Below are 14,941 nucleotides of genomic sequence, written 5' to 3'. Positions count from 1 at the left end.
ATTTTGCATTCACCCCATCAAAAGTTTCACTCCTATTGATATTTGCATGAAATAGGAACATCACTCTCCTGTTAGCAGATGATGTATGGCAGCAAAGTTTAGCTTGTTAACCACAGCATTTACAAAGGTGAGCGTGTTTAATTTTTAACATCCTGGCTCACTGAACAAGTCTGTTGTAGAGAGCACTAGTACTGTCAGGTAGCCATTATAGTAGCTATCTTACAAATAGATCAGTGAGGTCCCGTGTACACCTGTTGGTGACATCTGTATTTGGATATCCTGTGAAATGTAATACACAACACATAGATCGCCCATGCAGACATGGACAGACCGAAGTGCAAAATCCTGCAGTTCGTCGAGGGTCTGCTTGAGGCTAGCTTCAAGAGTCACATACACACCTCCGGATAAAAAGCGGAAATTGACATGTTTAATGCCTTATACAAAAAAACTAAAGAGGTCTGATTAGTTATTGTCATCACTGGCACACACTGTACGGCGGGGTTGAATTTTTTATATTACGCATCTGATTTGATTTTATAAACAATACGTGTAATATCCATAGTTGGGCGCGTAGCTGACCTGATTGACAGGTGGGCACTATGCAACGGTTTGTCAAGAGGCTTCAAACCTGCCTCAGCTCTAGCTCTCAGCCTGTTGTTAGGTTGATTGAAATTTAGGCTGAGGCAGGATTTCCAGCATAGCAGCTGCTGCCGATGAGCCTCCAGAGCCCCCTGCTGTAACAGATTAGTGACATCACTCAGGCTTTGTATATTAATATCTAGTCTATGGCAAATACCAACATTTGTCCTTTTATTACAATGTACAAGTTATGTTGTCTGTTACAGATTGACAAAGGAGAGGGACAGTGATGTCTCCTGATCACTATATTTTCATGTGTTATGTGAGCTCTAAAGTACTGCAAAATGTCTTGATCACAGTCCCAGACACAGCAACATGATGAGAAAACTCAAAAATACGGAGGCAGACACCACCACAAACTTGAACTGGATTTTAAGTGAAATTGAGATGGAATATGTCAAAATATGCCTTCGGTTAATGTCAACAAAATTTAAAATAAACTGGTTTGTGTTCAGTGACTTTTTCTGCACTAGCATTCTGTGCAGATCTGTAATGAAAAACAAGGAAATTCATGATTGTGGGTACCTAGGGCTGATATTGTCTTCACCATGTCGAAGAAAATGTTTTTTCTATTGTTTTATCTTTAATGTTACAATTAAAGTTTAAAATTCTGGTGTTGTGAAAACCCTTTGTTCTTAGTATTAAATAGTTAAGAATTAAATAGTTTTGATCAATAACACAGCAAAATGTATCGTTGGCTCTACTTTTAATGTTTCAGTAAAATGTGTCGAGTTATGCAAAATATGGCAAAAAGCATTGTATTGTGACCCATGTATGGTGATGTGTATTGTTTCATGAGGTCCCTGCCAATACCCAGCCCTAGTGAAGAAATGTCTTTGATACAAGAAACAAATTGGGACTTTATAAACATGACAAGCAATTTAATCTTATTTTCATGTTTAATTAATTTTGACTGAAGCAGATTATGTAGTCAAATTGCTTTCTGGGGAAACTGCAATGAAACGCACACAAACACACGTTAGGGGTTTATTTTGTACCAAAGTTACATCACAGAAATGTCTGCCAACATTAGGCATGTGCTTACTACGGAGAGAAGCGTTTTTGGCCTGTAGCTCTTAGATCCCCTCAAAAAAAGTGTCCCCACTATTCATTACCATTGAAAAAGAAAATCCTTACAAAACTCTTTCAAAAAACTTAGTTTAAAGATAGTTTAAAATATGTAAATCCACTGAATGTGCGTTTTTAGGAACTTCTACTTTCACAAGAAAAATAATATGGGGGGTTTTGGGGGGGTTGATAAAGCTAGCTGGTGATATTGGACTCAACATTATTGGCAGAGTACTGAGCACATAGTGCCAAACTTTCATTTGTCTAATGTAGCTGCAAGCTTATCGAGAGATTACAATAACTTCATTTTTTTTTACTCTTTTTCTGGAACCAGCATGACACTGCTACAGTACAAAATAATTGTGCAGCTATTTAAAGACAATCCTACTGTGCATTATCTCTTCTGGTTGAGGTTTGATTCATTGAAAAAAAAAAATCACCTCAGTGAAATACTGAGCTAATTAGAAAAATAGATTAAAAAAAACAATAGAAAACTAGTGAGCACACATCCAGGCAAAATGCAGGACAAGACATGTACTAACGGCAGAGAAAAGGCAGAAAGGACCGCACACTGTTCAGCCCCGAATGAGCTAATTTATTCAACCAGTGTGACCTTTTGATCCACAAGACATTGATGTATGTATATGACATATTTAATACATTTAACAGAGGGGCAGGCGTCTCTTAAGGAATCAGCGAGATCTCCTCCGCTAACACTGATCCCTTGAAAGGGGGATAGCACTGATGCACTTATGTGACTGGTATGCTCCTCGTAGCCATGAAATACTGATTCAAATAGGATTTAAAATGCTGAAGAATGACTTAAGCACATTGTTGTATCAGTCTGAAGAAAATCTGGTGTCTGTAAAAGCATAAAATTGGAATATGGGTTCTGGGTGTTAAGTTGGCCAAAATGACAGGGCAGGCTGACTGCACTAGAGCACCATCTAAGACTCTTTCTTATCATGAAAAACCCTCAGAACACTGAAAGAAAATCATTATTTAAAGTAACAACTTCGCCTCTTCAGAAGCTGAATATGTTCTCTCTTAAAAAAGCCACATGTTGTTCCTAATACTAATCAAGTTAATTTCAAAAGCACCCTATTCAAATAGGCACAGTGGGGGGTTACAATCCAAAATGAAACAGCCAGCATCTTGAAAGCCTGAAGCCTTTAACTGGAAGATGAGCACTGACATCAAAGGAAAGCACATCTGGGGGTTTCTTTTTTTTTTCTACGATGACCACTGACTATAAATATTTAGGTTGTGTTCTTCACTTTTAAAACACAACACAGGTTTTTAAATCAATATTAACATTCAAAATGTAGCAAATCCCTTCAGTATATGTTATGTTGAAGGTTCTTCTTGTTGAAATAAACCACACAGAATTATCCACTCAATCTGTGTGTTCCTCTTAGATCCATGGATGTTTTTTGGACTGTTTTGGATCAGTCTGTCTTTGGAGTCCAGTGTTTCCCCTAGGTTTACAGCGTTGGGGGGGGTGGGGACAAGCCGACATGGTGACACGACGACACAAACACTTGCAGGAATCTTGGTGTTCAGGTGTTACTTTTAATGACAGCTGTCCTTTTCTATTGGAAAGGTGTCCTTAAATGACTTTTTCCCTGATTTACGACTCTATCCACTATCCTATCTCTACAATAAAGACACAAAAAGCCCAAAAATAAATCTTTGTCTGTTGGGCCATTGGGCCGTTGGGGGGGGCGGGCCGTCCCTCCAATATAATGGAAGGGGAAACACTGGAGTCACAAAACTGCATAACCCCAGTAAAGCCCATCTGCATTATGGGAGGTCAGTTTTTTAGTCATCAAATCAAAATAATCACGAGAATAATAAGTAAGGCTTTTACTACCCATTCATTGTGTATGCAGAAGATGAGATCTTTTATAGCATGCATACTTCAATTCTTCATTCTACTACGTTAATGTCATAAAGCAAGGGATCTTCTGTGCCTTTCTACATAAATATGTAATGACAGCATTCGATGTCAAGAGCTGCCAGCAGCTGAAGTCTTTCATCTTCACATATCAAGCTTTTCTGTCTTTGCCTTGTGATCAGTTGTGTTAATTTTGTACGCTATTTTTTTATATTCTTTGACCAAATTCAATTAAAACTACATTTATCAAATGCACTGTGTACCATAACTGGGTTTATTGAAAAATAAAACTTTCTTATAAAGTAATTGTAATGTCATGAGAATCCTTATTTTCTTAGGTATTCTCATGTATTGGTGAAGTCCCCTTAAGCAACTGTAGAGAAAAAAATCCTAGCACCATGCCTGATCTCATCAAAGTCATGTCCAGTCTCAAAGGCAGCTGTTTGAATAGAGAATGCTCTGATAGATCATACTGTATGTGTGCTACCTGCCCAGCACCACACAGCAGTTAGAAACCAGCCAATAAACAAAGCAGAGCATTTACCTCTAACACATCCAGATATTTCACCCGTCTGTAAAGTTGGGTCTTGACTAGGCAATCAACAGTAGATATTGGACCAACATGTATCTGAAATACATAATTTCCCTGAATATCTGCTGAATGCAAAGAATCATTTTTATACAGTAATAACTAAGTAAGGGGGTAATATGTCAATGCTGTGATAAAAGCTTGATGTGCTGCCATCCACTGGACAAGAAAAATCAATTAATGCAGGATGAACTATAACCTGTATCCATCAACCTAACTTAACCAGATGGCTTTCGTTTTTTAAGGAGGAGAATTTAATTTAGAGCAGGCTTTAGTTTTGCTTAGAAAATGCCGGACTCTTTGAGTTCCTGGTCATGTGTCTCCTGATTCCTTGATTATCTCTACCTAGTCTCTTTACAAAACTCTCCCTGATTTTGGCCATCAGTCAGCCCTGTTGAAGAGTTTCTTTTTTTTCTCTGCTCCCCAACCAGATTGTCTTTGTTCCACCCCATGTGTTCATCTCTCTCTTCCAAGCGTTTAATTTCATGGTTTTTGACTTCTGGCTTCCTTGCCTACTCCCTGACTGGTTTGTTTTTCATGTTTGGACTGACTGTGTGTGACCACCTGTTTCGTCAGTTTAGACCTCAAATACTACGCCACTTCCCACGCAAAGTTTATCATTCATAAAAACAAACCAGAGGGTCAAATGTGCGCATCGAAAAACTGAAAACACTGATCCATGCATACGTACATGCTGGAGGCAAGAAAAATGACGACAAACCGAGAGGTGGTGAATTGAAGCCAGAATGTATATTGGTGCCTCTCACACATTTATATTTCATTCAATTATCAAACTTAACTTATAGATCCATATAACCATAATCATTCCAACACGCAGGTTCATTTATGCGTGCACATGTAAGCAGTTTTCTAGTTCAGTTTTCAATTTAAGAAATATACACTTTTTTTTAAAAGTCTGTCACGTATTTCATCAGCATTTGTCTCACCTTCACTCACCGGAAAGTACCAGTAGTATTAATCAATATATTCCAATATCCCTCATATAAAATCAAGTTTGATTTTGATTTTTCATAAATATTACTGAGCTATAAGACACACAGAGCGCACAGAGATACGGTAGTGGCTGTCTAATTCATTTTGCCTTCTCGTTACTAAGAACATCATCACCTGCACTTATTCATTGTGTAAAAAACTGTGGAAATTAAGTCTAGGTATCCCTTACACAATCATTACATATCCTTATAATCAGTCTTAGTGCAGAAATATTTCCTGTTAAATGTGATGAACAATTAAAAGCTGTTGTTTGCGTTTAAAAGTTCTCATTAACAATCCGAGAGTGAGGGCGACTGCTGACTGACGTGAGCACTCTGACATTATTTGAAGAAGTAAGTGTGTCTCCTTTAAACATATAAATACTGCAGTGACACTCGTACATAGTCATGAACTTTGCATGTTTTGGTATTGCAGGAGGACTGTGTGAACGCTGCAGCAATAGAAGTTTATTCTATTGGACTTACTTCTGGTTGTTGTTTTGATTCAGAGCTCATAAGCTTTGATCAGCCGACATGTTTGGAGTCATTTTCCTCCATGAGGGGCTTAACATTGACCATTTATGTTTCAATGTGGGTGTGTAGAGATTGGAATATAAGGGCTGATTCACGTGCATACATGCCATTTTCAGTTTTTTGCCGCACGTACACTTTTAGGATGGATTCCAAGCACTGTTTTAAAATGGCACCCCAGGAGCTTCACACAATAACTGTAGCATTTTGAAAACCATCAGGTTTGACTAACTGCCAATAGAGATCAATAAATGTCCTAATAATGATCCAACCTCCCTTTAACCTTTATCATGCTTTCCTTTGAACCGATAATCTTTTCAATAATAGCATTCTGACAGGCCAAAAATTATTACAGCTGTTTCTTTTTGAAAATACTTTACCCTAAAAAAGATGTTAGAGGAAACATGCTGTGTGTAACGAAATATCCAACACAGTGCAAAGAAATATACAGCTATCCTGCAAGAAATTATCAAATCATTTTTATGTTTATAAAAGCCTTTAATAGATTTTTTTTTATTCATTCAAACAACCTCATATAGAATTAAGGTCAAAAGCAATTTTCATCAGCAATCCATGTGGTAGTCCATTTGAAGACGTTTTGGATGAAACACTGTTTTAATGGATTCAAAGAAAAACATCAAATGTTTTTTTTAAATCATACTCAAGATATATAAAGGCGGCAGTTTCTTGGTTACAGTTATTATTCTAGCTCTCAACCCACCACCCTGAGACCAGCTCTCAAGTAGGATCAAGATCATCATGAATTACAGAATCCAAACCATCTGCCTTTGAAAAGAAGTTTCTGATTTCCAAATCCCAGCTGAAGCAAAGGCGAATTCTTATCAAATCAGGTTTCCAAAATTCAAATTGACAATAATTCCAATAATATGACTTAAATCCAATCAGTTAAGTGTTGGACACTGTGCTGGAAGTGGATCCCTCTTACCTGAAATCCTTTAAGCAAGACAAGTGTAAAAAAAAAAGTCATGATCATTTAGTCAAACTTGGAACAAAAGCGATGTTAAAATATGAATGAGGCAACATTGTAGGAGTTCATCCAAAAATAATCAGGGAGTCGATCGTTAACTGAAGAACAGCTCCTTTTTAGAATTCATATTTTTAGCTGTTAGTGTAGAAAATGATATTTAATAATTTGAAGTTAATAACTATATGTAAAAGATTGAACACTTGTGTTTTAAGGCATGATATGGTCCAATGTTTTTATGTTTAGCATTAATAGCGACTGACTACTGCCCACTTCTGTCTAAAATGAACAGTTCAAAAACCTGTATCAGCCAACCCCTACTTAATACCACTATGGCTCACTAACTCATTAAATGAGCCCCCATCTGTGTTTTGATTAAATGATTAAACAGTGCATGTTCTTAAGAGGCTTTTGGGTTATTAACTTGTGTCTGAGACTGCACTATCACACATCAACATACAGAAGATCAGCTGGGGTCAAATGACTCATTATCATATGCCACTCAGTCCTTTGCAACAGTAATTGCTAGGAAGAGAAAAATGAAAACGCTCAGTTTCATCCTCTCGAGCCTCATGTGATCGCCATTTGACCTATGAACGATGACAGCGACTGTGAGGGCAGTGCATCAGACTCTACAGTCTTTAAACAGAGGAGAAGAAAAAGGATTACATTTGTTGGAGTCAGAGTCAAAGGTGTGTGTAGTGGAGGTTTGTCAGGATAAGATTGTCTGATGCAGAGCAGTGCAGGCACACTAGCAGGTATAATTGACTTTAGAGAGAGCACTCACTCAGCAGATGAAAGATGAAGCTGAGGGCCATGCCAGAGGCTGGGTGGCTTCACATGCTTTGGCTGTTAATGTTCTGGGCAGAACCACACCACCATGAACCTTATTTTCAACTTCAGTGGATAGTGCTCTCCTGCCAAAAATACTGTGCAGATACAGGGAGGATTTGCTAGAATATGTCAATACTTCCTGAGGACAAAAACAGCTACATCGCAGGGCAAGAAGGTGCATTTTCCACCCACAAGTTCTTTGGCTTTCTCCTTTTTAAGCGTCTTAATAATTATTCTTCATAAGCTCTTTGTTGCTATCTTGTGTGCGTACTCCTACCTTAAATCCTCTATATGTTCATGGAAATCGGAGTGAAGTAAGGGAGGATTTGATTTTGACTGTTTTTTTCCTTCTATTTGAGACTTAATATTCTTTAACAGAACCAAACAAAACAGCATGAAATAACCTAATAGATAAAAAGCAATATTATTTGACTCAATAACTGTTTGATCAAAGGGATGATTTTATACTGCTGACGAGCGATTCTTTGAGACTTCATCAAAGTAAATTCACCAAAATCATTACAGTCGGTTCAGTAGGCCAATCAGTTCAACAGAGGTAGAAAACTCAATGTAGTTTTCACAAAAAGAAAGAGGCTTCTACATGAATGCTTTCAGAACCTTTTCCCACTTGCAGGCATATGTAGATGTTGAGCTAATTTTCTGCTCCAGCTTAAAAAGTCAAGCAAAAAAAACCAAAACACAACATGATTACAAAGATGTCTGGCTGCTCACCTGTGCAGCCTTGTCCTTGCCACAGACACCTCACTCTTAAAAAAATATATATATTTGACCAGATAATAGTGTGACACAGAGCCAGGCTACAAAGGCACCTTTTAGATTGTTGTTGTTACTAGTATAGAAACAAGAACCTAATGTTTTGTTGTGAACCTCTGCAGTTCCACTTAGGTGCCATCGAAAAAAATCTCAAGAGTGCCATATTGTTAAAGGCAGCACGAAAACATGTTGAGAAGAGCTCATTTAATGTGAGGGATTAAATAGCCTTAACTGCAGAGAAGCAGAACAACAACACTGTCTCACTTCTGGCTACAGTGTCTAGCTGCTTGGAGACGATGGATTCTGAACTACAGTACCTGCTTTGCCAACAAAGTAACGGTTGAGCGAACGTCTCAGTGAGATGCATCTCGACATATAATTGCAACGCTATGTTATTCTGCAGCCAAAAATGGGACTCAAGAATACGGTACGCATCGCATCACTGAGAATTTTCTCCAACATTTGTATCGTTTTCATGTTTGGCCTTGTTTTAGTCGTTATTTAATAGCAAACTGCACAAGATGAAAATACAACGCCCCACTGAGCAGGATACATCCGCAGTGATATCAACAAAAAAACGAAAGTGGATAGATTACAGGCAGGAGGATACACGAGGCACGAGGATTACAGGATAGATTACAATTACAACGTATTGTTGAGATTTTAAATGTGGTAAGATATCACCCCCCCCAGAATTCATTGCAGCTTTGCACAGGATATTTATATTGATGAAGATAGCAACAGCTCTAAACACTCACTGCTCCCCACTGTATTGCATTTATGCCCTACAGAGTTGATCTCCTTTTGTGGCATCCCACTATTCAAGAAAATAGGCTACTGCCGAGCACATCGGCGGCCTCTCTCTGCAGATCCCTCCATCACACACAATAAATCTGATATGGCATGCATGATAATTTGCCATAAATGATAATGATAAATGTAAACAAATACACATTCAGTGCTTAGCATTAAAAGTGATGGGCATCCCTCCTCTATCATGAATGTTAAGTCTGGTGGAGAATTATGTAAATCAGGGCCTTATATCCTGCCATGTCAGACTTCCATGCTCCTATAGTTACCCCCCCATGTAACATCCGTGGGTATTTGTGTGTGATTGCCTCCATGTCCCAGGGAAGAGAAGACACTTCGTGTGTCAGACTTGGCACGGAAAGCGGGAGGAAAGCGGAAGAAAATGTGTTTCTACAACGTGACTGCATTCAAAGCCTGAAAACTGTAATTTGAGATATGAATTCATTACACGGCCCTCTCATCAGTAGCCAGGCATAATGTGATGCAACAGCGCCGCTTAGCGTCGCATTGCGCTGCGCATGAGCCGCTTTGGCGGAGTTGCTCCTCCTGAGCCCGCGGTCCTTACCTTCAGTGTCACAAAGCGTGGCTGCAGCAGGTTTGCGGTCGTGGAGGTTTTGCGCCTTCTTCTTCGGAGTCCGTGTGATGAATGTTGAGTTTTTCTGCCGTGGTATGGGGACCGGTGCAGGCAGCCACCGTGGCCCGTCCGTTTACTGACATTTTGGTGCCTTCTCACAGAGTCAGTGAAGTCAGAGGAAAAGTGTTCAAACTTGATCTGGAAAAAAACAGGAAAATATAAAAAGCTACGGCTTATTGAACTGCAGCCATGGAAAAAAAAAAGCGAAGACTTGTTGAATTTCACTCTTTTCTATAAAAAGGACTAGCGCGCCTTCGGGCTGGTGCCTATGAATATGAGCCATAAACATGATAACCCAATGTCATTATGGTCCTCGTGACTCAAGCTTTTTAGAGCTCGAATTTCAGTAAATACCAGCTCTATATCCGATAACTGTGTTCATGTTCATTTGTGTGCGCGCACGTGTGTTATGTTAGACTATATGTTTGCGTACGTGGGAGCAAAACTGTGCCTTTTTCTATGGATGCTGAGACAGACTTATTGAATGGGAAGCTAAGCTTGCATGACGTACAAAACACAGTCAAATTCAAAGGCAAGTTTGTGGAAGGCGAGTGAGACTCAATTATAACGTTATTATACCTTTCTCTGTGTGTGTGCGTTTGTGACGAAACGAGAGAGAGAGAGAGAGTGAGGGCAGAGAGAGAGCGAGTTAAAAACAGCCTGTGGCTCCTCAGCGAGTATTCCCCTCACGCTCCTCTCTCCGGTGCCAGGCTCCTCTATGTAGGGCATGCAGCAGGTTGTGTGTCGGCGACTCGGACGAACGGAGGAGCGGAGAGAGAAGCACAAACCAGTCACCCCTTCTCTGCTCCACTTTGGGAAAGAGAGTGAGTCTTCGGCAGATATTAAAACCACGGAACCCCCAAATACCTGCTCAATTCTAGCGTCTCCCCTCGAGAGGTGAGAGTTTCTTCTGAGCTAAGATTAAAAAAAATATATATATATATTTAGCTAACTCACCCCATTCCCGTGACACATCTCTCCAGGCGGCCAGGTGGAGATGACATTGCAGCCTGTTACTCCATTCGGGTGCCCTCGGCAGCAGTGATAATCACACAAACAACTGTCCTCCGTCAAATTAATCCATCAATTTCTCCTCCATCCAATTTTTCCCCCCCAAAAAAACACACCACGATTAAATCCACCTGTCTGCCTCTGAAGACCTTCCCCTACACCAGCACCTCACCCCCGGTTAAAAAAAAAAAAAAAAAAGAAAAAAAAAAAAAAAAAAGGTAGTATTCCTCTCGTTGAAGACGTCAAACACCGTCCATTTAACAGCAAGGACGGACCAGGGAAAGGGGGGGATAAAAAGCCTTTGACGCACGGGGAAGAGTTAGTCTCTCTTGAATCCAAAATAATCGTTGATTTTGGAATCTCCAGCGGCAGCCCCGCGCGTTCCGCAGTGAGGGCTCGTGGACAGGTCCGCGCGCCTCCTCCTCCTCCTCCTCCTCCTCCTCCTCGCGTCGCTCGCGGATTCTTGGAGACTGGAGAGGGGATTCCGTCACAAATAACATCAAAACACACTCACACAGACACACACACTCTGTCCTTCCCTCTCTTTACCTCACTCACCCGTCTTTCTTCTACTTCCCCCCTAACGCGTCCTCCGGCGAGCAAAGCACTCCAAAAAAACGCACCAAACAATTCGGAAGAAGTTGAAAGCGGTCGAGTTATTTTTGTAGCTTTCGAAGTCGCTCGATGGAGGTGAAGCTCCAGCAAAAGAGCAAGCGCCCGGGCCGGAAAGGAATAAGGAAATATTCTCCGGCAGCCTCTTTACCCCGCAGCCCGTCCGCCCACGCTTCGCTGGCTGAAGGTACTTACACATCAGCCTAGTTAATTAAACATATGAGCAACGGGCCTGAATGAGAGAAAGACACTGTGGTGAAAGGGGGATGCGGATAATGGTAGGTTTTTTTGGGTGGCTTCATCTCCCTATTATCAAATATCAAAAAGATATGTGGCGAGATAAGAGGGGCGCGCGCTAGGGTGACTTCGCCATGTCAGACCGCGTCAAAAAACGACTCCAACTTCAGAAGTTGTCAAAACTAATACGTCTATTCCTCTTCTGTCTCACTCGGGTCTTCCCTTTCCTTTGCGAGTCGCTCTTCAATTGAAGACGCAAGAGAGGTATCGCGTACCAGTGAATCCTCATTCGTCGATTATGGCATCACCTGGTGCCATCTCGTCAAACGAAAACCGCGTGCGCGCATTTTTGCAAGCATCTCTCGCTCTCTCTCTCTCTCTCTCTCTCTCTCTCTATCTCCCTCGACGTGTGTGTGCGATTCTCTAAGTGTGTGTGTGCTGTGACGACTGTTTCAGCGTCAAACAAGTCGCCGCGTGGCTCCTCCGTCCCTCAGGACATTCACTGCTTATTAGTAAAACATTTCACTATTCGATAAACTGTTCAACCCATTCAAGTGGTCCCCGAATACACAGTCCCCTTTCCCCCAAATTTAAAGTACGGATCCCTTCAAAAGAAATGCATCAAAACGTTTATTGCCTGTAATGAGTCACGTTCCCTTGCCAGCGCCAGAGTCAATTAAAAGGGTGACATAAGAAAAATAGAGGCAACACTTGTGAATTACGAAGTCTCAATTAAACATAATTAGCAGATCAAAACTGCAGCACAGGGGGTCCTCAGGGAGTTAACACTCCCCTCCTCTCTCTCCAGCCCTCCCTCTCCCTCTGCATCCCCCCCCTGAGTGTTGCCTTAGAGTCCCAATGCAGACAGATGGTGTAGATACTGCATGGGGTCATGTTAGCAGGCCAGGGATCTACTACTGGCTGTCATAAGCCGAGGTACACGCTGTGTCGAAAAAAAAGTAGCTCAGTGTAAGCAGACCAGAGGGCTTATTATAAAAGGAAGTTTCACTACCCTCCTCTTCCTCCTCCTCTTCCATCCCTAGAATAAAAATCTCAACCTGTTGAGGTCCTCTATCCTCCTCCTTCAGATCCTGAGCCTCCCAGTCTTGGAATAAAAGAAACAGACGATTGCATAACGTTGACATAAAAGAGTAGGAGACAGACCGCAGGAACAGTAGATGATAGTCTGCTTTTCTTTTCTGGAAAAAAAGAAAATTATGGGGTTCCAAATGTCATATAGCTTCACCTTTCTTTTACCGATTCCACCCACAATCATCCCATCCTGATATTTACTCTTAAAGAGAACTCCTGTTGGAATAGGGGAGACCCCAGACAAACCATTTAGGGACTGAAGATGTGGCATTGCCATGGCTTTCAATTTTAGTTTAAACAAAAACTAGCTCTAATATTCGAGCTAGTAATATGGCTAAGCTCATCTTTTTTAATCATTTAGCTGTTGCCAAGGAAATAATATCCTTTATTCTTCCGGACGACAATAAATAAAGCTTTTAAAAGCTGTCCTTTAATTTGTGTGTAGTCAAATTGGAGGACGTGTTTCAATGCAGACCTCCCTGGTGTAATTTCTGGGACGTTGCCTTTTACAGGATTTTGCATGCATAGGTTCAGGGGTTTCTACCTTGCTCATTTAGTGTTTCTTCATTGTGTTAATCACAACACTTAAACAGTAGAGAGTTTACAGACAGTTTAAGGTATTTTAGGCAATATGGGAGGAGTTCACAGTGTTAGAAATGTCTGACGATGGCCCCTGTTTTATGACTGATTTATCACTGTTGGGCTCAGCCTTCATGCATCTTTCATAGGCCTACAGCACATTGAGCAGAAGTTACTCGGGCATTTTGTGCTGCAGAGGAGACACCAAACACACTTAAACACTCACACACTCCTACATGCAGACAAACAGCACAGATTGAAATCTGGCGGCCAGCATCCCAACACCTGAGCGAGCCTTTACCTCTACATTTCCGCTGTCTGATTTCATTTGAAACGACTGCTGCTAATAGCTCATACCACTGTGTGATTATGGAACACTTGAGAAACGAGAGAGACCCATTATCACTGTGTAGTGCGTAAACACTTTGCTAACTATTTTGTTATTACTCTGTATAATTATTCAAGACAAAAGCTAATCCCCCTAATGCTGTTTGTATAATCGTCAAAGCCCAGAACTTCAATATTCCTAGAATGAACCAGAGGAAAGGAGACAGAAAAAGTCCAATTAAAGCAACTCCAACTATGAAACCAGCAGGCAGGCACACAAACACACTGATGAGTAAATAATTAAATAAGTGGATAAATAGATAAATTACAGGGAAGAGAAAAGGATTACACAAGGCCTCTGACAAAAATGATGTGGGCAATTTCTGTATCCATGGTAACTGACTTTTTCAGACTGTCACCACTTTTGTTTTGGCAGAGGCGCAACCAAGATTTATATGGTTTATGTTTTTGGAAACTGTGCCGGACTAAACAAGTCACCATTCATAAACAACTGGCTTTGCTAAGTGCTACAGGATGTCGGCCACTCATCCACAGGCTGATAGGCTGTACACCGGCTCCGCTGATCACACCACACCACACACAGCCCCCCTGCCGCCTGCTCACTGCTGATGCAACTAATATGGAAATCTTTTAAAGCGCACTGCACTAATTAGCTGCATAGCTAACTGAAACACAGTCCACAAAAGCATGTAACTGTCAACTTTGCTTAAAAATCACTTAAGCAAAAAAATGCATTGTTTCCATGACAACGAGACCTGATGGCACACTCGGGGTTGTATTTTTTACTATCATTTGGTATGTGTTTTAAGAATAGCACAGTGGATTTTATGCTTTTTATGTTACATTTCCAGGCAGTTATACAAAATCTTTAATCCTGCCCCATCATGCTCACACGGCTGGCTACTAAAATTTAGTTCCGGTTACAACACCTACTCACTCAGTTTCATAAAATGCATCAGCATCTTCTTACCAGAACACACTGGAGTGTATCTGACAATCATCAGGACTGTGATGGACAGGCAAACACAATAAAAGTCCACAAAAATGTGATTCACTGCAATGTTTCTGTATTAGCTGCTTGGTAAAGAAAGTAGGTGGGCTGCTTTCAGCCTAATGACTGCTTGATGAGCCTACAAGACACATTTCTTGTCTTCATACAAGGATGTCAGACTGGGGCACTGTCATGGTGAAGACATTGCATCGCAGCTGCAGTACATGGCTTTATATAAACCCAGGAAATGAATCACTGCATCAATAAATGGCAAAAAAAAAAAAAAAACTGCAATGCATTCAAGGCTCTCTATATGGA

The 14,941-nt window shown here is 40.7% G+C and overlaps 1 protein-coding gene across 2 annotated transcripts in view; it reads right to left on the bottom strand.

Moving 5' to 3' along the window:
• grin2ab (glutamate receptor, ionotropic, N-methyl D-aspartate 2A, b) overlaps positions 1-11,925 on the bottom strand; it is a 114,022-nt gene extending 102,097 nt beyond the window's left edge. Inside the window, exons 1-3 of one of the 2 annotated variants that reach the window (XM_065956038.1) lie at positions 11,314-11,925; positions 10,711-11,234; positions 9,685-9,891 (exon numbers count right to left, since the gene is read on the bottom strand). In XM_065956038.1, coding sequence (XP_065812110.1) covers positions 9,685-9,891; positions 10,711-10,728 — 225 coding nt within the window. In that variant the 5' untranslated portion in view covers positions 10,729-11,234; positions 11,314-11,925. The remainder of the gene's footprint in view (positions 1-9,684; positions 9,892-10,710; positions 11,235-11,313) is intronic. The other variant, XM_065956033.1, reaches the window with a different exon arrangement.
• Positions 11,926-14,941: the final 3,016 nt, after the last annotated feature.

The sequence above is a fragment of the Labrus bergylta genome, chromosome 1, assembly GCF_963930695.1.
Source record: "Labrus bergylta chromosome 1, fLabBer1.1, whole genome shotgun sequence".
NCBI classification, from domain to species: domain Eukaryota; kingdom Metazoa; phylum Chordata; class Actinopteri; order Labriformes; family Labridae; genus Labrus; species Labrus bergylta.
The sequence above is the reverse complement of the archived record's forward strand: the minus strand, read 5'-3'. Positions and strand labels throughout refer to the sequence as shown.